Source organism: Manacus candei, unplaced genomic scaffold (assembly GCF_025592945.1).
Source record: "Manacus candei isolate 608988 ecotype Guabito, Panama unplaced genomic scaffold, ASM2559294v1 h1tg000146l, whole genome shotgun sequence".
Lineage (NCBI taxonomy): Eukaryota > Metazoa > Chordata > Aves > Passeriformes > Pipridae > Manacus > Manacus candei.
In genome coordinates this window covers 553057-576445 of record NW_026138194.1, presented here as the reverse complement: position 1 = coordinate 576445, position 23389 = coordinate 553057, and the positions used below count along the sequence as shown (strand labels likewise).

General features: G+C 48.5%; 1 protein-coding gene and 1 long non-coding RNA gene across 4 annotated transcripts in view; one reads left to right on the top strand and one right to left on the bottom strand.

Moving 5' to 3' along the window:
- Nucleotides 1-2408, bottom strand: part of LOC127462930 (exocyst complex component 4-like) — a 95565-nt gene extending 93157 nt beyond the window's left edge. Inside the window, exon 1 of the mRNA XM_051771861.1 lies at nt 2276-2408. Coding sequence (XP_051627821.1) covers nt 2276-2361 — 86 coding nt within the window. The 5' untranslated portion in view covers nt 2362-2408. The remainder of the gene's footprint in view (nt 1-2275) is intronic.
- A 38-nt stretch (nt 2409-2446) lies between these two features.
- LOC127462933 (uncharacterized) overlaps nt 2447-23389 on the top strand; it is a 38073-nt gene continuing 17130 nt past the window's right edge. The window contains exons 1-3 of one of the 3 annotated variants that reach the window (XR_007900600.1): nt 2494-2557; nt 2888-3576; nt 7671-7840. This is a non-coding gene — a long non-coding RNA (uncharacterized LOC127462933). Of the gene's footprint in view, nt 3577-7670; nt 7841-23389 lie in introns of all 3 variants that reach the window. The other 2 variants (XR_007900599.1, XR_007900598.1) reach the window with 2 other exon arrangements.

The following is a 23389-nucleotide window of genomic DNA, read 5'->3' as shown; positions in this document are numbered from 1 at the left end:
AACACAGAGAAAAAAGTGATTTAAATCCCTTTTCACGCTATTTCTTTCTGTACTTGAGCAACCCAAATAAATATCAATATTATTATTATTAACACAACACTTTTTTCTTCCTTTGCCATTGGGTTTTCATGGTCTGAGCTCGACATGGCACTTCAAGCTCTGCAAAGAATCTCTACATCCAAAACAGGTTCTAAGTAAATTCTAGAGGTTTAGTTATCAGGCTGTTCTAGTGAATAATTTCCATTTCATAAAGTCAACAACCTCAGTGTTGTCTCTAAACACTGATCCTAAACTAGCCAAGATATCAGTGCCTGGAAGCCAAAGATGGAGACAAACATGATTTCTTACTTGAAGAGCAGAGCAACATGAGATCAGTCTTACATTATAAATTAAATTAGTTCAGATTTATTAAAATAGAGGTACAAAAGGAGGACCTTAAAATAATTTTGGAAATTACAGGAAGCTTAAAAAACCCCAAAGATTATTACAACAGGAGCAACCAATGCAGGTACATTTTTCTTCCACTCTGTGGAACCAGCTGCTTTTTCTCCAGAATCAACATCTTCCTTTAACTTTTCCAAGACTCTAAAGGTCAGTTTTCAAAGTAACAAAAAGGACAGAATTTTCTAAACATTATCATTCCCAGAAGATTTTTAAATCATAACATGTCCTAGGATACAGAGCTCCTGCTACAATAACTTCTCCAAAGTAACTCAAAGACTGGAGTTTCTCCCCAAGACACTGGAGCAGGATCCAAAGTCTAGAAGTTCATTCCAACTCCCAGTATCCCATTGGGGTGATTCCTGCTGCCCACACCTACTGGAGAGGGTGTGTGGAAGAACATTTAAAAGCTTCAGTGGGGGCAATCAACTGCCAACCCACTGCTTTTGAGCAGCAGAGAAAAGATTTACAAGCAGCTGAAGAAGCCACAGAGGAGGAAACAGTGAATTCAAGTCCAAGTCCAAGTCTATCCAGCAGAGTTCAGGAATAAGGGCAGACAATAATCAATACTCTGAACATGACCAGACACAGGTCTTTCTTTTCACTCCCTACAAGTCAGACTTGGAAGCAGCAGCACTTTTCCCACTCCTGCATCCTCAAAAAGGATGGACTCTGCACACACAGGACTTCCTGATTCTCCAGCTTTTCCAACCAGCACTGTTTTGCTCAGTGCTGCTGGTTTGGGGGGTGAAGGTCACTTATGGACTTCACAGCACCAGGACAGTGCCTTTACCCTCATGTATTAAGCTGGTACTGCCTGCAGGGTTTATTCACAGAACCACTGAGGCTGGAAAAGACCTCTGGAATCAGAGAGTCCACCTTGTCCCCCAGCCCAGAGCACTGAGTGCCACAGCCAGGCCTTCCTGGGACACCTCCAGGGATGGGGACTCCAAACCTCCCTGGGCAGCCCCTGACAATGTTTGGAACCCTTTCCATGGAGGAATTCCTCCTGATGTCCAACCTGATCCTCCCCTGGCACAGCTTAAGGCCGTTTCCTCTCCTCCTGTCCCTTGTTTCCCGGGAGTAGAGCCCAACACTTTCTGGCTCCCCCCTCCTGTCAGGGACTTGCAGAGCCAGAAGGTCCCCCCTGAGCCTCCTTTGCTCCAGGATGAGCCCCCCCAGCTCCCTCAGCCCCTCCTGCTGCTCCAGACCCTTCCCAGCTCCCTTCCCTTCCCTGCACACCCTCCAGCCCCTCCATGTCTCTCCTGTCTGAGGGGCCCAGAACTGCCCCCAGGATTCCAGGGGGGCCTCCCCAGGTCCCAGCACAGGGAACAATCCCTGCCCTGCTCCTGCTGGACACACTAGTCCTGATACAATCCAGGTGCCATTGGCCTCCTGCCCCCCTGGGCTCACGTCCAGCCGCTCTCACCAGCACCCCCAGGGCCTTTTCCAGCTTTCCAGCCCCTCTGGCCCAGCCTGCAGCTGCAGGGGGTTCTTGTGACCCAAGGGCAGGACCCGACACTGGCCTTGTGGAACCTCATCCCATTGTCCTCAGCCCATGGATCCAGCCTGTCCAGGTACCTCTGGCCTCAGAATAACGGAAAGCACTGAGAAGAGGAGGGGATGAGTCGAGCAGGGCAGGAGGGACAGCAGGACACCCATAAGGACAAGCTTTGCTCCAGCACCGCGGCTTCCACACCGCTCCGGGAGAACCTGGGAGGACCCAGTGCTCCGCAGGCCGGGCCCGCGCGGGCTCCCCCAGCACGGCAGGGCCCGCCGCCGGCCCTGCCTCACGCTGAGGGGCCGGGAGGGCGCGGAGCGGGGCCGCCCGTACCTGATAACCGAGATGAGCAGCCCCGAGGGGTCCTTGCTCCTGCCCACGGTGCCGCGGTACCGCCCCACCGCCTCGCCCGCCGCCATCTTGAACCCCCTCCGGCACGGCGCACACACACGCGTAGCCAATCAGAACAGAGCAGGGCGGGCCGCCAACCAATAGGAGGCGAGAAGGGCGGGGCTCGCGACATCAAGGGGCGCGGCGCCGCCGCGGGGCCTTCTGGGAGTTGTAGTTCTGACGGCGGCGGTGACCCGGCTCCTCCCTTCCACCGGTGGTTAAAAGGTCAGTTGAAATCGGGTTTAAAAATTACCCACCAGACAAGAAACACCTGCAAAGACACCTGTGCCCAATAGCCGTCACTCGCTTCAGAAGCTGCAGGAAACTGGTCTGGCGTGTGATTAACCGAAGTGCCCTCACAGAGCCCTCACAGACCCCTCATGTAGCTGCGCTGAACAGCAACGGATTTCAGTGTTCATAAAGTTAATAAAACGCATTAAATGCTTAGATTAACATATTCTATGAACCAGTAATGCTAAATACTAGCACATCTGATATCAAATACGTCACAAATACAAGGGTTGCTGAAGTGTCACTTAACTTGATATCTTTAAGGTACAGCCTCGGTTTTCACCTGGAATACAGCGATGTGACTGGAGCTGAACCAGCCCAGGTGGTCTTTGAGGTCGGCTCTGAAAAGTAAACCTGACATAGTTTGGCATTGGAATTGTGGGTTTTTGAACAGCTGGAGGTGGTGGATGGGAGTCAGTTCACGAACTGGGCACATCTCCAACACCCAGTGCCCACTTCCAGCTAAATATATTCCATGATTCCATAATACTGGACAACAACCTACTTGCCCACAGTCCTTGCTTTGCCACGGACACGCTCCATCTCTTGCCACAGGATCACCTTTGGAAAAGGGAAGGTCTTTGTCACCCTGTTCAGGGTTGGAAAACCAAAGGTTGCTTTTCAACATCCGCTGGACGACATCGAACAAACCATCTCCCAACAGCTGCCTCGCTTTCCCTGTCTGCAAATAAGGGATAACAACACCTCTCCAGTCAAGTCCTTGTGCTAAAAACACCACAGAAGACCCAGGTTGTTGTTGGAGAGGCAGGAATTCCTGAGCCAGGGCAGGAACAGCAATTATTTGCATCACTTGTAGCTGCTGGGTGTTTTCTGAACCAGCCTCACTCCATCCTGTCAAAGACACTGCTCTTGGCTGCTCTCTTGGAGGTGCTTCTTCAGCCCAAAGCTGCACATTAATGACTTAATTGCATGGAAATTGCTGGAATCTGTAGGTAAGTCAGGAGTATCCATTCATATGAGCTGTGTTTGAAGCACAACCTAATTGGAAGCGTGGTATTCCCAGGGCTTATTTACAAGGGGAATATTTCCACAATAGCTGTTGTGGAAGAGCCCCTATTTATTATAATCAACCCCTGTCTCTATGATCATTAGCAGAATGAGAGCGTGGGCACTTTAATTCTGAAATAAAAGAGACTTCATTCCTGGATAACCAGCGTGTTTTCAGAGTGGGATAATTACTCCAAAGTGATTTTTATGGGGTGTGCACTTCAGCTTTTTCCTGTAGAGCTGCTCTGCTACATTTCCCCTCGTGCAGACAGGCTCTCCAATCTACAATTTGCTGTTCAGATATGCCAAAAAAAAAAGCTCATTTGCTCTGATTTTGTGAGCTTTGCCCGAGGATGGTGATTTGAATGGCAAGAGGTTTCTGCACCGGCTGGAGGGAGGTTTTTTTTTTCTCAGACTGCTGAACTTGCCAATATTGTGGGTTTTTTTGTTAATTGGCAACTCCTATTGACTGCTCTGGACCAGCACAGACCTGGAGATTGCAGTGGGGATGAAATCAATGTGTCCCACCTTTTCCTTCCTGACAGCTGCAATAATCACCTCATTTAGGAGGAACTTCATCAGGACAAATGGGCAGCAAATCTCCCCCAGAACTGTGGCCTCGCTGACTTTCAGCGCTGGGCTCTAATTGCTAAACCACTGCCTGGTTTCACTGACAAGCCCTTTTCCCTTCCCTCCCAACCCAAGCAGAGCTACAGGTGGGAATTTATGTTTTCTTTGAACAAAAGGGGGAAAAAATCCAATGTAGTCTGGGCCGATGCAGCACATGAATGCTGAGATCTCTCTTGATTAATAATATATGACACGAGGAGGCTGAAGGGTTGTGAGAACATCATTTTCTCCTCACACAGCCTGCAAGAAAGGATCTCAACCTGAAAGCTGATGGATTGGGGCAGAAATCTATTTTTATTTTCACATTTCTTTCACACTGTTTTAGGACCCTCAGGTATCTCTTGGTGAGGGGGGGAGAGTTCCTTGACAACTCCTTTCCTGAGGTAGTTTTACCTGCAACTCCTTCCCACAATTTACCCCCTGGTCTTCTCCCTGCTCCTTGGGAATTCCTAAATCCAGCAGATTTCCCGGCGCTCAGGGCTGGTGCACACACAGGTCTCTCCACTACAGGTTTAACATTTGAAAAAAACACCACGAGTACTTTGTTATTTCATTTCCAACATTAGCAGAAATGTCAGAGGAAAGGGTTCAGCTCACACCAATCTCTTCCAGGTGTAATTGCCTCGTCTGTAATGCCTTTATATTGGTTGTAATGAAATTACCTTTGACTTCCATCAGTGCAAATGGGAGCAGAGTGAAGGCAGAGTTTCCATCTCACTGCAGGAGGAATTCTGCCTGGATAAAGAGAGCCTAATGATTTTGGCATCTATCAGTCAGTTCAATAAAATATATTCCCCCTCTTTACAGAGCTTGTCACCCTCACAGCAGCTGCAGTAAACTGAAATTCTGGGCAAAGAATCAGCTCCAAACCACCCCCTTGTTGCATTAGATTTAATTCTGGGTCTTTTTTTTTTATAAAGCCTTACCAGACTTAATTCTGGTTTTCTTTTAAAGCCTCACCAGACTTTGCCTGAAAAAAAAACTAAATAAAACCGTGCTGAACCATCAGGATCTGGCCCTATGGTTAATCACTCATCTGGATGACCTTTTTATTCCTATTTACCATTACAAAAGTGTGAATTACACCTGGTTTAAGTTGTGTTTTTGGCTGTCCTGCCTGACAACGATCAGCCTCTCCTCCCAGCACGCCCCTGCCATCAATTCTCTCTGTCTCTTTGAATAAGAATTAAGAAGCTCCCGGGGCAGGAGAAGAAGTTGCCTCGACGCCGGGAATCAAGGCAGAGATATGATTCAAATGCCTCCTTATTGTTTTCTGCCTCCTGACATTTCCCAAAGTTGTGCTGAGTGCTGCCGCTGCTGCAGGAAGGAAAAATAATGACTGAGATTGAGTTAAGTGGAAAAGTACTGCTGCTTTTCCAATGTCAAAGCCACACAATGTATGGTAATGGAATCCCTGGAGGAAAGCAGAGGGGAAAAAAGTGAAGTGTTGCTCTTCAAAAGCAGGTAAAACACGGTGGAAAAGGGTGAGCCCTTCTCCTTCTGTAAACCATTTAAAAACCCACGTTATTTGGTCTATTTTTTTTTTTTTTGCCCCTTTGTTTTACTTCTCCTTGCTGAGGGAATGCTGGTGTTACAGCTGTGCAATCCCTGGCAAAGCAGGGAGGTGAGACTGACCCCAAAAGAAAAGTTTGTGGATGCAGTTGGTGACCTGGTTTAGTCCTGGTTTAGTCCTGGCTCAGTGGTGGATTTGCCAGTGCTGGGTTAAAGCTTGGACTCGGTGATCTTAGAGGTCTTTCCCAACCTAAATAATTCCATCCAGGTCAGAAAAAGGGATAGAAAACCCATAACTGATCCCATGGGATAATCTTTCAGCGTGGCTTGTTTTGTTACTTGACTGATTCCATGGAAAACATTAAATTCCAAGGTGGTAGAGCAGCTTCCTAATCTACTCAGGAATCTGTTAGGAATTAATCCCAGTTCCTTGAGCCCCAGAGCTGTGTTCACCTTCCAGGAGCTCCAACACCCTCCACAACCTTCTCAGCAAAGCCCTGGGTATATTTTTTCATGAGGCCTCTTTTGTTCAGAGAGAGAATTTTCTGGTGGTGACACAACATGTCGGAGAAATATCCTTTTTTCCATCATTATTGAGTGTTGTGGATTCACCAGACCCCGGTCTTAGGAAGCCTAAATGTGACTTAGCCAATCTTAACATCTCAGACAAACTTCCCATGGGATTTCCCACATCCAGTTGTCCACAGGTATCTTCCAAACCCTCAGGTGAAGAGGTACAGGCTGGTTGGAATTAAAACCTCTAAGTCTTGTCCTCCTTTGGAAGCCTGGAAAACCTCAGGTGTAAAAGAGACATTAAAAAAAACCCACTCCCATTTCAACTCTTCCATGTTTAATTATGGGTTTTTTTCTCCCAGCCTTTCTGTAAGGAGTCCTTAGATCCCATCTTATTTTAACCCTATTTATTATTTCTCTCATTTTAATCCTATTCTTATTTTAAGCCAGATCCATTAAGTTCCCCATTAAGTGGATTTGTTGGGCAAATCAACTCTTGCCTCAGGTGATATCCAAGCCAGTAAATTCCTCCAGTTTGGGGGGAAAGGATAGGAAGGAATATGTGTTAAGGCATAACTAGATTAGGAAGCTGCTCCACCACCTTGGAATTTAATGTTTTCCATGGAATCAGTCAAGTAACAAAACAAGCCACGCTGAAAGATTATCCCATGGGATCAGTTATGGGTTTTCTATCCCATTTTCTGACCTGAGTGGAATTATTTAGGTTGGGAAAGACCTCTAAGATCACCGAGTCCAAGCATTAACCCAGCACTGGCAAATCCACCACTAAGCCAGGTCAGCTAGAAAGGATAGAAAAGGAAGTCCCAGAAGTCCTGCTGGCACTGAGGGGAAAGTGGAACCACTTGGCTCTCTTATTCCAAGTGGGAAGGAGAGGCAATGGATGCCCCAGCCCCAGGAAAACCCCTGAGAGCAGAGCTCCACCTTCTCAAACCACAGGCAGCCAAGACAGTTGGACACAAGACTTCATCAATTCTAGTTCTCACAAAAATAGCTCATCCTGCTGAATTCAGCTTTGGATGTTTTCTGGTTTGTGTAACCAGGAGCTCCAGGCAAGAGAAACAACAAGAACTTGAACTGAACTAAGTAAAAATTCCCAATCCCGGCAACACACTCTTGTATTTTTAGGGGAAGCAGCAGCAGCACCATCAATCCTTCTGGAATGAGACATCAGCCATCCCATTTCAAGGCTTCCCTCACAGAAAATGGGGCATAAGATTGAGCAGCTGAACAGCCCTTTTGGCCTCAAATTTAATTTACTATGAGCTGATAGAAGAGAGGGGTGATATGACACTTGTTGTGACTCTGCAGCGCTTTTGACAAAGCAAATCTGTCACTGGCAAACACCAAAACCTCCATTTTCCAGCAGGAACTGTGACCCAGGGATGCTGAAATCAGGCATGTGACAACAAAGCCCTCTTACCTCACAAGCTCAAAGTTTTGCTGCCAAGAGGAGAAGGAACTGGAACGATCTGTACTCGGCCAGCGGCTCGACGGCCACCTCGGAGGAGATTCCTGGTTGGCATCTTCTCCCAGGTAATGAGTGACAGGGTCAGAGGGGAGGTTCAGGTTGGACATCAGGAGGAATTTCTTCCTGGAAAGGGTTCTAAACATTGGAAGGAGCTGTCCAGGGAGATTTGGAGTCCCCAGCCCTGGAGGTGTCCAAGGAAGGCCTGGCCATGGCACTCAGTGCTCTGGGCTGGGGGACAAGGTGGGGATGGGACACAGGTTGGATCCATGGGCTGGAAGGGCTTTTCCAGCCTCTGGGATTCTATGAACCAGAGAGTGGTTCTATGAACCATGGAAAGGGGTCTTTGTACTTTCAGTGTTTTCACCTAAAACTACTTTTTTTGCAACCTGCAACATTTCCACAACTTGAGTTCCCTGAATCCCATTTGCCACCTTCCTAAGGGGACAACAGGACAGGACAAGAGGGAACAGCTTCAAGCTGTGCCAGGGGAGGGGCAGATTGGGCATCAGGAGGAATTCCTCCATGGAAAGGGTTCCAAACATTGGCAGGGGCTGCCCAGGGAGGTTTGGAGTCCCCAGCCCTGGAGGTGTCCCAGGAAGGCCTGGTTGTGGCACTCAGTGCTCTGGGCTGGGGGACAAGGTGGGCATCGGGCACAGGGTGGATCCATGGGCTGGAAGGGCTTTTCCAACCTCAGGGATTCTGGGATTCTCTGAACCAGGGAGAATGGAAAGTGGACTTTGTACTTTGAGGGTTTCACCTAAAACTACTTATTTTCCAACCTGCAACATTTCCACAACTCGAGTTCCCTGAATCCCATTCGCCACCTTCCTAAGGGGACAACAGGACAAGACAAGAGGGAACAGCTTCAAGCTGTGCCAGGGGAGGGTCAGGTTGGACATCAGGAGGAATTCCTCCATGGAAAGGGTTCCAAACATTGGCAGGGGCTGCCCAGGGAGGTTTGGAGTCCCCATCCCTGGAGGTGTCCCAGGAAGGCCTGGCCGTGGCACTCAGTGCTCTGGGCTGGGGGACAAGGTGGGCATCAGGCACAGGGTGGATCCATGGGCTGGGAGGGCTTTTCCAACCTCAGTGATTCTGGGATTCTCTGAACCAGGGAGAGTGGAAAGTGGTCTTTGTACTTTCAGGGTTTCACCTAAAACTACTTATTTTCCAACCTGCAACATTTCCACAACTTGAGTTCCCTGAATCCCATTTGCCGCCTTCCTAAGGGGACAACAGGACAGGACAAGAGGGAACGGCCAGGGGAGGTTCAGGTTGGACATCAGGAGGAATTTCTCCATGGAAAGGGTTGTTAGGCCTTGGAAGGGGCTGCCCTGGGAGGTGGTGGAGTCCCCACTCCTGCAGGTGTCCAAGGAAGGACCAGCCATGGCACTCAGTGCTCTGGGCTGGGGGACAAGGTGGGGATGGGGCACAGGTTGGACTTGATGATCTGGGAGGGCTTTTCCAACCCAAATGAAGGCAGAGGTGCCTCTTAAAGGGCTTTGCACCTGCCTGTTAGAAACCTGAGCCCCTGCTTGACCACAGAGATTGGAGAGAATGACCAACTTTGATCCCTGGCTGACCAACGTGTTCTTGTCCTGCATTTTCCCTGAGACAAAACATCAGTGAGAAAAAGAGTTTCTTTGGGGGAGTTTCTTTACTAAAAACTCCTTCATCCTTGTGATACCACAATACCAGAGTAGCCTTATGCCTCCAGTGTGGGTTATACCAGTGGTGTTGATAAGTTTTTTGGGAATGTTTGCTCCATGTTGCCTTTCATGGTACCACTGTTGTGATCCCTCCCCCTGCCCTGGCCTGGGACAGTGTGAGGTAGGGACGAGAGGAACCAGCCTCAAATTGCAGCAGAGGAGGATTAGACTAGATAGCAGGAATTTTATTTTTTCATGGAAAGGGTTGGAAAGCACTAGAACAGGTTGCCCAGGGCAGGGGTGGAGTCTCCATCCCTGGAAGTGTTCAAAAAACGTGTGGATGTGGCACTTGGGGACGTGGTTTACTGGTGAACATGGTGGTGGTGCTGGTCAATGGTTGGACTTGATGACCTTAAAGGTCTTTTCCAACCTTAGTCATTCCATGATTCTGTGGCAGCACAGCTTAGGGGGTGGAAAAAGCTTGACTTTCCCCTTGCCCCAAAATGTTCCCTCCCATCACCTTGGAATTCTCCCAGTTTGGTGGGTGAGAATGAACCCTGCAGGCCACTGCCCTGACTCTCAGGTCACTGCCCTGACTCTCTCAGCCTGGACAAATCTAAAATCCTTGCATCAAACAGCCTCAAAGTTCTGACTGGAAACTGTTCAGCAGTAACAGGGAGGATAATTCCCAACTATTTGGTGGTGGGAAGTGTCTGTGGGCAGAGTGAGGATGCTCAGGGAGCTACAGGCACTTCCAAAGGACGATGATAAAGAGCCAACTGAGGCACCAGATCTACAGGACAGACTTAAATCAGCTTTATTGCCCAGGGCTGTTCTGTGGCCACTGAATGAGGCTGGAGACAGATGTCTTTAATTTTTCCTGTTGTTGTCAGCAAGAAGGACAAAATCAGGAAGACAGATGCTTGCAGGTGAACCCCACAGCTCCTTCACCACTTCAGGGCTGGAGACACGTCAGGGTGGGAGATTTTTGTGCTGTTTCCTCCCTGATCTTTCAGCCCCCAAAAGCTCTGAGAGTGGATTAAGAGATGTCAGTGGTGTAGAACCTTTTCATCAGAACAATCTTACAATGTGGGCTCCAGGGGACCTTTAAAACACAAAGAAGATGGGGTAAGATTTGCTTGGAATTACAGGAATTCAAAAAGTTCCTAGAACTGGGGGTGTATCCAGTGGGACAGCAGAGGTTTGGCAATTCCCATTTGAAGTCTGGTCAGGTGATATTAAATACTCAGCAAGAAAGTGAAGTGTGATCCACTGGACATCTATGAAATGAGATGGAATGTGATAAAATTAACTCAAAGGTCTTCTCCTCTCTGCTTCCACGATGGCATTGCTGGGACTGCTGTTGCTAAATTTTAACAATTCCCCTTCAGGAAAGGCAAGGCCTACAATGTAATGTCATTTTTTTTCCCAGCATCCTTTATGGGTTTGGGGAAGAAAAAACATTTCAAGGAGTGCCCAGCTGCAGGGATGTGGGGAGAAATGAGCTCAGCACAACCATCAGGAATCTCTCACAGCTAATATGTGTCACAACAAGTGCTGGAAACGACCATCCAGGCCCTGCAGGCCACTCAGCTGCTCCTTTTGCTGTCTCTCATCACCCCTTTACTGCTGCTCTCCACTCCCTGTTCTTCCCTAAATCATTCCCTGCTTCCCATTGTGTCCTCTCTTCCTCATCTTTACATTTGCCTGATCCCTTCCACTAAAAAACCACGGATGTTTTTAAAATTAGAACCACACAACCTACGTTTAGAAATGGCTGCGCCGCCGGCGTTTGGGGCACATCCTTCTCCTCCTCCAGCTCCCGAGTTCTCAGCTGCTTAAATCATAAACCCACCAGGGCAGGGGCCACGTTTTAGCCACAGCACAGAGGAGATTTATGGAGCACAATTAAGCAGGATAATAAAACACACCTCGGAGAAGGCTGAAAGGGGACTTGTGGAATCCAAAGGTGAACATGGGGTGACTTTGGCTTATTTCTTGCACAGCTTAGACCAGGGGACTCGATGCAGCGAGTCCCTGCAGGAGCCACCACTGAGAGGGACCTGCTGGTGGCTTCTCCCTGTCCCATCAGAGCCTGCTCCACCAGAAATTGTCCCACTCAAATGGTGGCCCACGTGTCCTGCTTTAATTTGTCTTTCCCAGGTTTCCCAGGCCACTTCCTGGGCCTACAAGGAAGCTGGAAAGGGAATTTTAACAAGGTAAGTAGAGACAGGACAAAGGGGAGTGGCTTTAAATTACAGAGGGCAGGGTTAGATGGGATGTTGGGAAGGAATTGCTGGCTGGGAGGGTGGGGAGGGGCTGGAATGGAATTCTCAGAGAAGCTGTGGCTGCCCCTGGATCCCTGGAAGTGTCCAAGGCTGGGTTGGACAGAGCTTGGAGCAACCTGGGCTAGTGGAAGGTTGTCATTCTGCAACCCAGAAACCCCTTGACCCCTTGTTCTCCCCCAGAATGGAGCCAGTTCTGTCTCCCACTTAAATCTGGGGTTAAAATCCTTTACCCATCCAATCCACACCTAAATCAGCACAATTTGCTTGTTGTCTGAACCCCTGTCAAAGGAAGAACCTCCTGTGGTGGTTTCACAGGGATTAGAGGACTCATCCAACCCCTTTCCCCCCCTGGGGACCATCCAAACCCACACTGAACTCTGTGAGAGCTCAAGAGAGGGAAAGAATTTTTTTCAGTCCCAGGCTGGAGTTCTTTGAGTTGCCAAACCCACCCAAAATGTCAAAATGAGCAAAAAAAAAAAAGTAATTAAAAAAAAATAATTAAATAAATCAAGATCTGGCATGTAAAATTCCAGTGTTCATCCAGGCATCAAAGGAAAAGAGGGAAAATTCAGGGTGAGAAAGAGGGACACAAAAAGCCTCGCTTAGGAAAGTGGCTCTGTGGGGGCCTGATGGAGGAGTGAGAACACGAGTTAAACACCAAGACCTGACTATCAAACTATGAAGAGGTGAAATTATACACAGAATGAAACCCCAGCATGGAATAATATCCTGGGGATTGTTTTAGTGTACTCTGAGGAGGGAATTTTGGGTTGTCCCTGCTAGAAAATCCTCTGCACAAAGAAGACCTTTGGCAACTTGTGTCTGGGTTTGGTTTTACCAGACAACATTAATCCTCAGCAATTCCAAAGGGATTTTAGGCTGACCTTCTCCTGCCACGTGGAAACAGGCAGGAGGAAGAGGCAGGGCTTTGGGATACGGATCCAAGGCTTTTATTAGAGTGAAAATGCTGGAATGTTGAGCTCACGGTGTCCCACCAATCAGCTCTGGTGCTAATTGGCTTTATGGGTTAAAACAGGAGCGTGGGAGTTTGGTTTCTTGGGAAATCTTTCCTCCCAAAGTCAGCTGGCAGGAAACAGGGGGGTCCTTATGGAGATATCCAAATGTAGCTGCACTTCACAGTGTGGAAAACTTCGGAGAAGAGATGGGTCTCCAAAAAAGCCTGGATCGGGGAGTCGAGATAAGTGCTTGGCTGATTTTATAAAGGAAGAAGGATGATTGTGGTGGATTCTGGGAGTGGGCCATGGATCACTCCTGGCTGTGTTGAGGGAAGGAGCCAGCAGCCCTCCAGGAGACCTAATCCTCCTCTTTTAGGCTTGGTTTAGCCTTCTTCCCAGGGACTGGCCTAATACCAACAAGGATGGGAAAGGGAGTCCATGGAGCAGGAGCCAAGTTGCAGAGTGATATTTTATAGGACAGGTTGAGTCATTTAGCAGCATCTCCAGTGCTGGTCAAGTGGCCACAGTCCTCTCCCACCTTCCTTCTTACCCACTCCCAGATCATTCCCTAACAATCCAACAAATTCCCGTGTTTGCCTCGGTATCGACATCCAATGCTGAAGCAGGAGATAAAGTTTCCCAGAGCTTTTTCCCAACTCCTCACAGCAAAAGGTCCCAAAATGACTTGGGCTAAAAGAGAGAATTGAGGATTATACTGAGATACCACATCCTGAGGTAGTGGAGAACTTCACCAAATCCTATTTGCTGTCCCATTCCATGGTGCAGGGTCCTGCTCCGGGGCGATGAAGGCTCGGTACCGACACACCGCTCACTTCTGCTGGAGGAGAAAAGTGTTTTCACGCTGGGAATAATGAATGGCCTGAGCCAAAGCGTGGCCAGATGGTCCCAGTCAGTGGTTATTTATAGCAGGACCTGAGAGAGCAGGTCAGGCAAACCCCCTGACCCCCATATTGTCTGTAGGAAAATAATCAATTTACAAGGCCGGCAAGAGTGACCTGTTAGCCCTGTTTGTTGATCCAAGACATTATGGCTCAATAGCTTTAATTATTAAAACCAGAACAGACAACCATCGATCCTCCCACTTAGTGCCAGCTCTCCAGCCTCAGAGCCAAGGGTTTAGAGCGAGGGGAATTGTGCAGGGAAAGAGAGAACCAACCCCTTGGAATGGCTGATCCAAACCCACCCACATTTTGGACCGTGACACTGCAAGCCTGGCTCCCACCAGGCCACCCATCCCACCTCTCTCAGAGCACTCAAGTGACGACCTGTCCCTGAAGACACAAGTCTCTCCTTTTCAGCTTAACAAGGCACTGAAAAAAGTCTTTTTATAGAGTTGACCCAGATCATCTTCTCTCTCCAACAGTTCAAAAAGCAGTCGGTGGAAAGGACATTAATCAAGTTGGCGCCAAGAGGTAATTGCAGGCAGTAATTACTCAGCTTTTATAGAGCTGGAAATGTAATAAGGATTTTAAGAAAGTAATAAGTGAAGCTTTCTGCAGAGAGATCCCCTGGTGGCCCCAGTTTAGCTGAGGGCCTCTCTGTTTGAAAATACATTTTGCTGTAGTTATTACATCACTGTCTTGCCAGGCTGGCTCTCCCAAGCCCCTGGAAGTGTGATGGGCTTTGCAGAGTGGGAATGCAGGGTCTCTGCATTCCAAGGATTGTGTGGGATCAGCACATCTAAAGCAGGAGCGATGCAGGAAGCAGAAAACACCCATTTATTCGCTTCCCCTTCTCCCAGCTCCAGGATTCCCTGCTCCAACCTGGCAGGTTTCTCTCTTGCACATCCCACAGGCACATTCAGCTCCCAGGGCAGCTCTCGGGCTTGGTGGGCAAAAGTGGAGGCAAATTTTCCCAGCAGACTCAAAGGCCACTTAATTCTGCTTTAAATCACCAGACCTGCAACAGAAAGAAAACCTGGGATGAAAAGGCAAATTTATCTTCAAACTTAAACCTGAAGAAATTTGACGAAAGCTCCTGCTTTTTGCAGAGCTCAGTGAGATGCTGCTCCAGTTGTTCCCTGCTTCCTGAGTCATGTTCAGGATCCATCCCACATCCCATCAAGTGCAGGGCTCCTGAGTCCTCTTCTTTCCTTGGTGCTGGTGCCTTGACTCTGAGACACAAACCTAAATTGCTCCATACATTTGTTTCTTTTCCTTTGCTTCATTTCCTCTGATTTTTCTACTTCTTCCTTGAAAATGAGCTTCTCTGTTCTGCCTGAACAGTCCACAATGATTGGATTGATGAGTTGTTCTTCCAGGTCCCTGCTGAAAGAGTATCTTCTCCCTAAGCAGGACCAATTCCCTCTGGAGAGAGAAATCTCCCATGGCATTGCTGGGATGGGATCCACCTGGGCTACACCTTAAAAGGTTCTGCTTCCAGAACCATCCAGCATCCAGCAAAGTTCTCTGGAGCTCCAGGAAGAGAAAACTGGGGTTTTGATTTCATGACCTGTTGGTTCCAGATGCAAAGCTTCCCAGAATTTTCTGCATCATCTCTCGTGAGTCTCATTAAGATGGATTAAAATTTGGTGGGGGACTCTTAAGACCTTCTAGTGACCCACTGTGGTATCTTCTGGAAGTTTATTCAGCTCCATCAGGCATCTGCCACTGTCAGACTCCAAGGCTGTGACGTGTTTGCTCAGCGAGGAGAAATTGGATTTGCCTCCTGAGCAAGGTGTATCAATAGCGGCTTTTAATGAGATCTGCTGGCTCGAAAATGTCTGAATTTATGCTCAAATGTCAACAAATGCCACTCAAAGACATTTCTGTGTCGTGTCTGAATGCAAAAGGCACAGAGGGACGCGCTGAGTCAGTTTGAGTGGCTCGGTGACTCCAAGAATTGCAGCGACTTGCGTTTGGCTGCACCCGCCGGAGCAAAAAGCCCCTCCCAGCTGCTCTGTCTGTGCTCTTTGCCCACTTCAGAGGGAACTTCTGAGCTTTGGGAGACCAATTTACCCCACAGGCACCATATCCATCATCCCCCTGTGCTGGGACCTGGGGAGGCCCCCCCTGGAATCCCGGGGGCAGCTCTGAGGCCCTCAGACAGGAGAGACATGGAGGGACTGGAGCGTGTGCAGGGAAGGGGCTGGAGAATTCCTGAGGGAGATGGGGGGGCTCAGCCTGGAGCAAAGGAGGCTCATGGGGGACCTTCTGGCTCTGCAAGTCCCTGACAGGAGGGGGGAGCCAGGGCTCTGCTCCAGGGAACAAGGGACAGGAAGAGAGGGAATGGCCTCAAGTTGTGTCAGGGGAGGGTCAGGCTGGACAACAGGAAATATTTGTCCATGAAAAGGGTTGCCCAGCCCTGGCACAGCTGCCCAGGGCAGGGGTGGAGTCCCCATCCCTGGAAGTGTTCAAAAAACAAGTAGATGTGGCACTTTGCAGGCTGGTTTAGTGGTCATGGGGGTGTTTGGTCAAAGGTTGGACTTGATGATCTCGGAGGTCTTCTCCAACCTAAATGATTCTGTGATTGTGTGACTTCCCCAAGCTCAAGCCACAGGGGGATGGCAGAGCCAGGAGAAGAATTCCTGAATGTCCCATGGCACTGGGCTAACAGGGACTCTCCCATTTATTGACACGTGTAAAGTAAATGCAAACACAGCCAGTCTGTAACTATGCAGGTTAAAATGTAAAAATATAGAATGTATTAACCCAGCACCCTCAAAACCACGTGGCCTGTTCATTCAGAGAATCCCAGAATATTTTGGGTTAGAAGGGACCTTAAAGATCATCTCATTCCGACCCCCTGCCATGGGCAGGGACACCTTCCACTCTCCCAGGTTGCTCAGATCCTGGACACTTGGACACTCAGGATACTAGCCAGATGCCACTAATTTATTTGAATGTTTCCAGTATTTCTAATTTATTTGGTCTAAAAAGCAGCTGCTTCACCAGTTTAGCTGAGTAGCTCTTCTTTGCTGGTTGTCCCAAATGGACAGTATTGTACACATTTCACATAATTAGCTAATTTAACCACCTAATTTAACATTAATAGCAAATCTGAGAGTTGAACACCAGCAAATGAACTCATTAAAGAGAAAAGAACTCGTGCTTTCTCCTTTCTTGTTCTCTTTTTTTTTCCTTTTTTTCCCCTTTTAGTTTTGCACTCTTAGCAAGATGCTCTGGGGAAATCAGGATTTCAGGGAAAATTCGGATGATCAAATAAATAGGGTTTTATTGAGGAATTAAAAAGGATTCATCAGAATGGCAGAAAGCTTGTTCAGGAAGGGCCCAACCTCGTGTGTCCTGTTCAGGAAGAACCCAAGGCTTGAGGAGCCCACAGAGGCTTTTTTAATTTACTCTCCTTTGTGCTCTGAGGTCTCACAGTCTCCTCGAGTGCTGCACACCCAGAGTTGCTTCTCCAGCCCTGAAGCTTCTTGGGAACATTTGAGAGCCATATTTGAGGGCTTCAGGACACATTCATGTGGGACTTTCCCCTTAGTGTGACTAAGGACACAGGGATGGGATCGTCTCCTCAGCCAGACTTCCAATAATCCTTCGTTACTTCACGTCCTGGCGTTGGATGAGATGATATCCAGAGGTCTCTTCCCACCTCAGCCATCCTGTGATTCCTTCTGTTTCCTGGTGTCTGTTTGTAAAATTTTGGTGATAAAACGAAGGAAAGTGTCCACAGGTTAAACATTGGGATGCTCCAGGAGAGCAGCCACGGAGTGGGAAGACTCTCTGGTCTCTCCAGACACCTCTGGGTACCTCTGTGTCATCCTGGGGTACAAACTGCACCTGAGCTGTGCTGCTGGGCAGAGGTGTTTCTTCCAAGGGTTTGAGGCACTCCTGGAGGTGCCTTGGGTGAGAAAATATGCTTAGGAAGGCTCAGGATCAGGGGAAGTTCATATTGGATACCGGGGAAAATGTCTGCAAGGTGAAGAATGGTCAGGCATGGAATGGGCTGCCCAGGGCAGGGGTGGAGTCACCACAGAACCACAGCATGGTTTGGGTTGGAAGGGACCTTAAAGACCATGCAGTGCCACCCCTGCCATGGGCAGGGACACCTTCCACTAGCCCAGGTTGCTCCAAGCCCTGTCCAGCCTGGCTTTGGACACTTCCAGGGATCCAGGGGCAGCCACAGCTTCTCTGGGCAACCTGGGCCAGGGCCTCCCCACCCTCACAGCCAAGGATTTCTTCCCAGTATCCCATCTAACCCTGTCCTCTGGCACTTTGAAGCCATTCCCCCTTGGCCTGTCACTCCAGGCCCTTGGAACTCTCTCTCCATCTTTCTTGTAGCTCCTTCAGGCACTGCAAGGCCACAATGAGGTTACCCCGAAGCTTCTCTTCTCCAGGCTGAACAATCCCACTCTCCCAGCCTTTCCTCCCAGCAGAGCTGCTCCAGCCCTCTGATCATCCTGGGGCCTCCTCTGGACTCTCTCCAGCAGCTCCACATCCTCCCTGTGCTGTTCCCCAGGGCTGGAGGCAGCTCTGCAGGGGGGGGGGTCTCACTGAGGGGGCACAGGGATCCCCTTGGAGGGGTTTCCAAGCCCTGTGGATGTGGCACTTGGGGACATGGGGCAGTGGTGGCCTTGGCAGTGCTGGGGGAAAGGTTGGACTCCATGACCTTGGAGGGCTTTTCCAACCCAAACTATCCAGTGATTCTGGGATTCATCCAGCAGGAAGTGACACCTGGAAGTGGCCCCACACTTTGCTCCTCTCTAAAGCCAACTCAAATCACACCCTGTTACTTCAGCTGCTGATTCCTCTCTTGTTTGAGTGGATTGGAACATCCTTGCCCAACTTTGAAGCCACATTAATCCCGAGTTCAAGGGGGGGGTGTGTGTATGAATAACAGATTTTCTGTGCTAAAACTATCAAAGCTCTGGCAGCAGCTGCTCAGCTCCCCTGGGCAAATATCCTGGGAAGGAGCTGCAGCTCCAGAGCAGATTTGCATGTTTGATGCATCTCTGTGTCTCAGTTTAAGAGGAGCCAATCTGTTGGGTCTCAGTTCCCTGCTGAAGCTCAGACACTGGACTGCAGCACGGCAGCAATGTGGCTTGGTTTTTCTTTTTTTTTTGAGACATTTTCTCTCCCAGGAGGGCAATTTATATCTTGATTAATCGAAAAGTTTGGGGGGTTTTATGCTGAGGGGTTCAGGGGGATGTTTTAAGGAGTGTGGGTGACGGTAAAGAGGAAAGGAAGGGATGTGCTGGAATCGCTTTCATCCTGGAAAATCAGCTCTGCTGGAGGCCAGTGCTGTGCCTCAGTGGAGCAGAGACAATTTCAGGTAATTAATGTTCTTCCTTTACCAGCACTGGGAAAATCAGGGACTTTAGCAGGAGATTTATACAACTTTATGTCAAAGCTTAAAGCAGCTGTGGAAAGGGGCTGGCTCAGAAGGGAAAGTTCAAAATCTCCAGGCAGAGCCAAGCCCCAAATCAAGGGTGCTGAGTTGGAGCTGAGGAGGTTTAAGCCATTTTTTCCCACAGGTAATGAGTTGTTCCAGCCATTTCTCTTATCCTGGCTCAGACATCTCCCTAAATAACCCATCTTTGGCAAATGGATGCAGTAAATCCCAAACACACCCAAAGAGTGGGGAGAAAATCAGCTTTTGATCCCCCCAAACACAGCTCCCCTTGCTGACAGCAGGGCCAGGGATAGACGTCCATCATCCCTGTGTTCAGCCTGACCAGCCAAATTTCATCATGGAGGTTGGAAAAAACTGCCAAAAGCCAAAAGCTGAGGTAGATCCACTCATGGAATTGAAACCAAATAATAAAAAGTCCCTCAGAAGTGGACCTGCTGTGGCACAAGGATGAGCATGTACATTGAAGATCAGGAGCTGAGGAGGTTTAAGCCATTTTTTTCCCACAGACAGTGAGTTGTTCCAGCCATTTCTCTTATCCTGACTCAGACATCTCCCTAAATAACCCATCTTTGGCAAATGGATGCAGTAAATCCCAAACACACCCAAAGAGTGGGGAGGGAAACCAGCTTTTGATCTTCCCTTGCTGTGGCACAAGGATGAGGATTTCCATTGAAGAGCGACAAGATTTTGATCACAAACCCCTCTTTCCTCCAGCCTGTCCCATCAATCCAGTACTTGCTCCATCTCTCTTGTCACCACGACTCACTCTGGGGGTTTTCACCTGATTTCATTTCATTTCAGCCCATCCAGCCCCTCTCCCACATCTTCCAGTCCATGGTGAGGGTTTGGCTGTGGTCAAAGCGTGGGACATCCTTGTGCTTTGCCCTTGTCCTCTGTCCTGTCTCTCCATGCAAAGTCCCTTTTCCTACAAAGGAATCTCCTGCTGGAAGTGCAGCAAAAGGCAGAAAAAACCCATTAACATTGTGGTTTCTACAGCTTCTATATAAACAAGTTAATTCCTGGGTTCTAATATAAAGGATTTAACTCCTGTCTCCCACCTTCTAACGTGTTGTCCTTCCTACATTTGATGGCGTGGGATTAGAGGGAGAAGATTTTATCTTCCTCTTTATCCTTAAGAGGGGAAAAGGAAAATATTTACCTTTGTGGCTCACAAACCATAGGCTGGAAGAGCTGTGAAGGTGCTTATTGACATTCCAAGGTGACTCCTCTACTCTGAAAGCATCCCTGGATGTGAGAAACCTCTTCCTCTTCCTCCGGACTGTGGCTCCACTTCCAGCTTGTCCCACCCTTGAATTTAGAGCTCCATGAGTTAAATCACTGTCACAGCCATGGAGCTGTGAGGTCACTGAGGCTCTGTCAGTTCTGCTTTCATGCCTGAAGATCTCAAGAAGTTTGTACTCCCTTCACCTGCAACACCCCTGAGCAGTGGAGGGAGCACAGAGGGGGAATTTTTGGCTCTCAAGGGGTGCAGGAGGTGGGTTTGTGGGGGGTGAAGTCCCACCAGCACCAGAAGGGAAGAATCAAAAGGCTTCTCTTTTCCCCTCTCCCCTCGACTTGCAAAGCCACTGCTGGGGGCAGCCAACAACCCCCAAAGGAATCCCAAGTGCCCTCCAAACAGAGGGCTGGTTTAATTTAACATTGATTTGGGCTTTGGCTACAAGACACTCGATCTGGTGCCGTTCAGCAGGAGCACGAAACCAAAGAGAGCATCTAACACTGATTAACATCTGAGTCACGGCACGCCGGGGGCTGTTCCACCAGCTGAATTCAGCAACTCCTCTGGCACTAGAAATCCTCTGCAATATTAAACTTTCCTGGTGGAATTTCCCCCTCCCTCCTTCCCCGTGCATATGCTCAGCACACGGTCCCCGAGCCCGCGGGATGGTTTTGCCATCCATAAAAGGCCCCCTGACTTTTCATCAATAAGATGCACGTTGCTGTTTGACAAGAACAATGTGCTCCAGGAACGGGCTTCACAAGAGCTTTCTATCAATCAGGCACCGGGTGGAAAATCAAAAATGACAATGAAACCCGTGGCATTAAATAACCCGCGGGGCCGGGAATTAATCAGGAGGCCGGGGGTGCTCGACAAACAAATGTGTTTTTAATAAATTGGATTTGAGTATCACTTACAAGCCCTGGATTAGCAGCTGGATGGAGACTGGTTTGATTTGCACTGATAAACTCCAGGGGAGCTGTGCCTGTGTGAATCTGAGGCACTGATGTCACCACGACCTGCTGGGCTTGGTGACATTTAAAGAGATGTGGACGCTGATCTTTTTAAGGCAGGCAGAATAAATCTTGTACAAAAAAAAAAAAACAACCCACAACCCAAGTCTCTGATCCTGCTCCCAACTATCCCCAAATTATCTGAGGGTTAATAAGAAACTCTGGAAGGAATATTCTTCCCAACATGTAACAGTTCACCCCTTGAGGGAGTGATGAAGGGGAAGGAAGAGTGTGTGACATAAAAGGGAGAGGGACTTTTTACAAGGACATGGAGCAACAGGACAGGGGGAATGGCTTCCCACTGCCAGAGGGCAGGGTTTGACTGGATATTGGGAAGGAATTCCTGGCTGGGAGGGTGGGGAGGCCCTGGCCCAGGTTGCCCAGAGAAGCTGTGGCTGCCCCTGGATCCCTGGAGGTGTCTAAGGCCAGGTTGGACAGAGCTTGGAGCAACCTGGGCTAGTGGAAGGTGTCCCTGCCCATGGCAGGGGTTGAACTGGATGATTTTTAAGGTCCCTTCCAACCCAAACCCATCTGTGATTCCATGATTCAATAAATCTCTATATATTCTATATATATGCTATAAATCAGTGGTGTCACCAGGTGTCTGAGCAGAAGAAACTTGGGTGTGACATGAAAAGGGAGGGATAACAACACACCTACTATTAACTCCCTCCTCTGAGCTAGAGGAGAATGAGTAACCCGTTTTTATGGCTTTTCCTTCTTTCCAAACCCCAAAATGAGAAAAAACCCCTGCTCCTTCCGTTCTTTGACACCAAGTTTGCTCTCTCCCTGCAGCAGATCCTCTCACCTCTGTCCTCCACCCTTTTATTCCAGTAAAACCAGAGTATTTCAGAGTCCCTTGGTTACCAGACTAAGGACTGAACCTCCTCTCCCCACATTCTTGCTTAAACAAAACACTCTCCAAGGTCAGGAAAACACTGAATAGAATTCCTAGGACTTGGATTTTGAAACTAATACCTGTGAGAAGAATTTCAGCTTCTAAGGACTAGAGTTTGACCAGCACAAAACATAGGAATTTAGGCTGGAATTTGGGGAAGATCCGAGTTCTTTATCTGTTTCACTGAGTGCTGTCTCTTCTTAAGTGACTGAAAATGCAGAAGACAACTGTACCTCAGAGTTATAATCTATTTAATGGTGACAGAAACATGCAGAAAACCAAGAAATCTACGGAGAGCAGGGTGAGACTTCCAGTTCTTTTCCATCCTGGGAAAACAGGGAGACAAAACTGAAGAGGCGACAAATTCGAAGTTGAGGTAAAAAGGGCATTTTATCAAAGATTTCTTAGTTAATCTGCAAATCTCACTGCCCCAAAATAGAGCTGAGGGTTGGAGATTTGAAGGGCTCCAACCAAAGGTGTGTGGATGCTATTTTGTGAAATGAAAACAGGCAGCTGCAATAAATGCAAATTGTCAGAAGAGCTCGGAGAAGAAAATGTATTTTCAACCCCCAAGGGATAAAGCACATCCTGGGAACAAATTCCTCCCAGGGCAGAGCTGGGAAGAGCTGAGCCACCTCAAAATCAGCATCAGGAATTCCACAGCCTGCTGGTCATCCATGAACATCCCCACGTGCCTATCAAAGCCTTCTGATCCCAGCAGGAAGCTCATCCTTCCTTCAGGATGAAGGAAGCAAAAGCAGGTGTGCAAAAGCAGCTGTGTCATCTGAGTCAGTCTCACCTGCAGCCAAATTCCTGCTGGTTTTGGTGGGAATTGTCACTCCAGTCCATCGAGGATCAGCAAACTTCAGGAAAACAAAAAAGCCACGAGTTCAAGAGTTTAAATCCCGCTGATCCGAGCTGGGAGCATCCAAAGAGGAAGTGCCAAACCCCTCACTTGTGTGTGGCTCCTTGTCCAGCCCAGCCAGTCTCATCCATCCTGGACTCCTCTCTGCAATTAGGCCGATAATTAAGAAATAACAGCCCAATATAAATGGAGAGTTGCCGGCTAGCACGGCTCCACCAGGGCTAAATTGAGCGGTAATTCCGCAAAGGATGTTCTCGCCATTAGAAAAATAAAGATCTGTCTCCCCAGCCAATCAATTCAGCAGATAGATACCAACAATCAAATCGTTAAAAATGACTTCTATAAATTACCCAGTCTTCCATCTAATGGAGCCAGAAA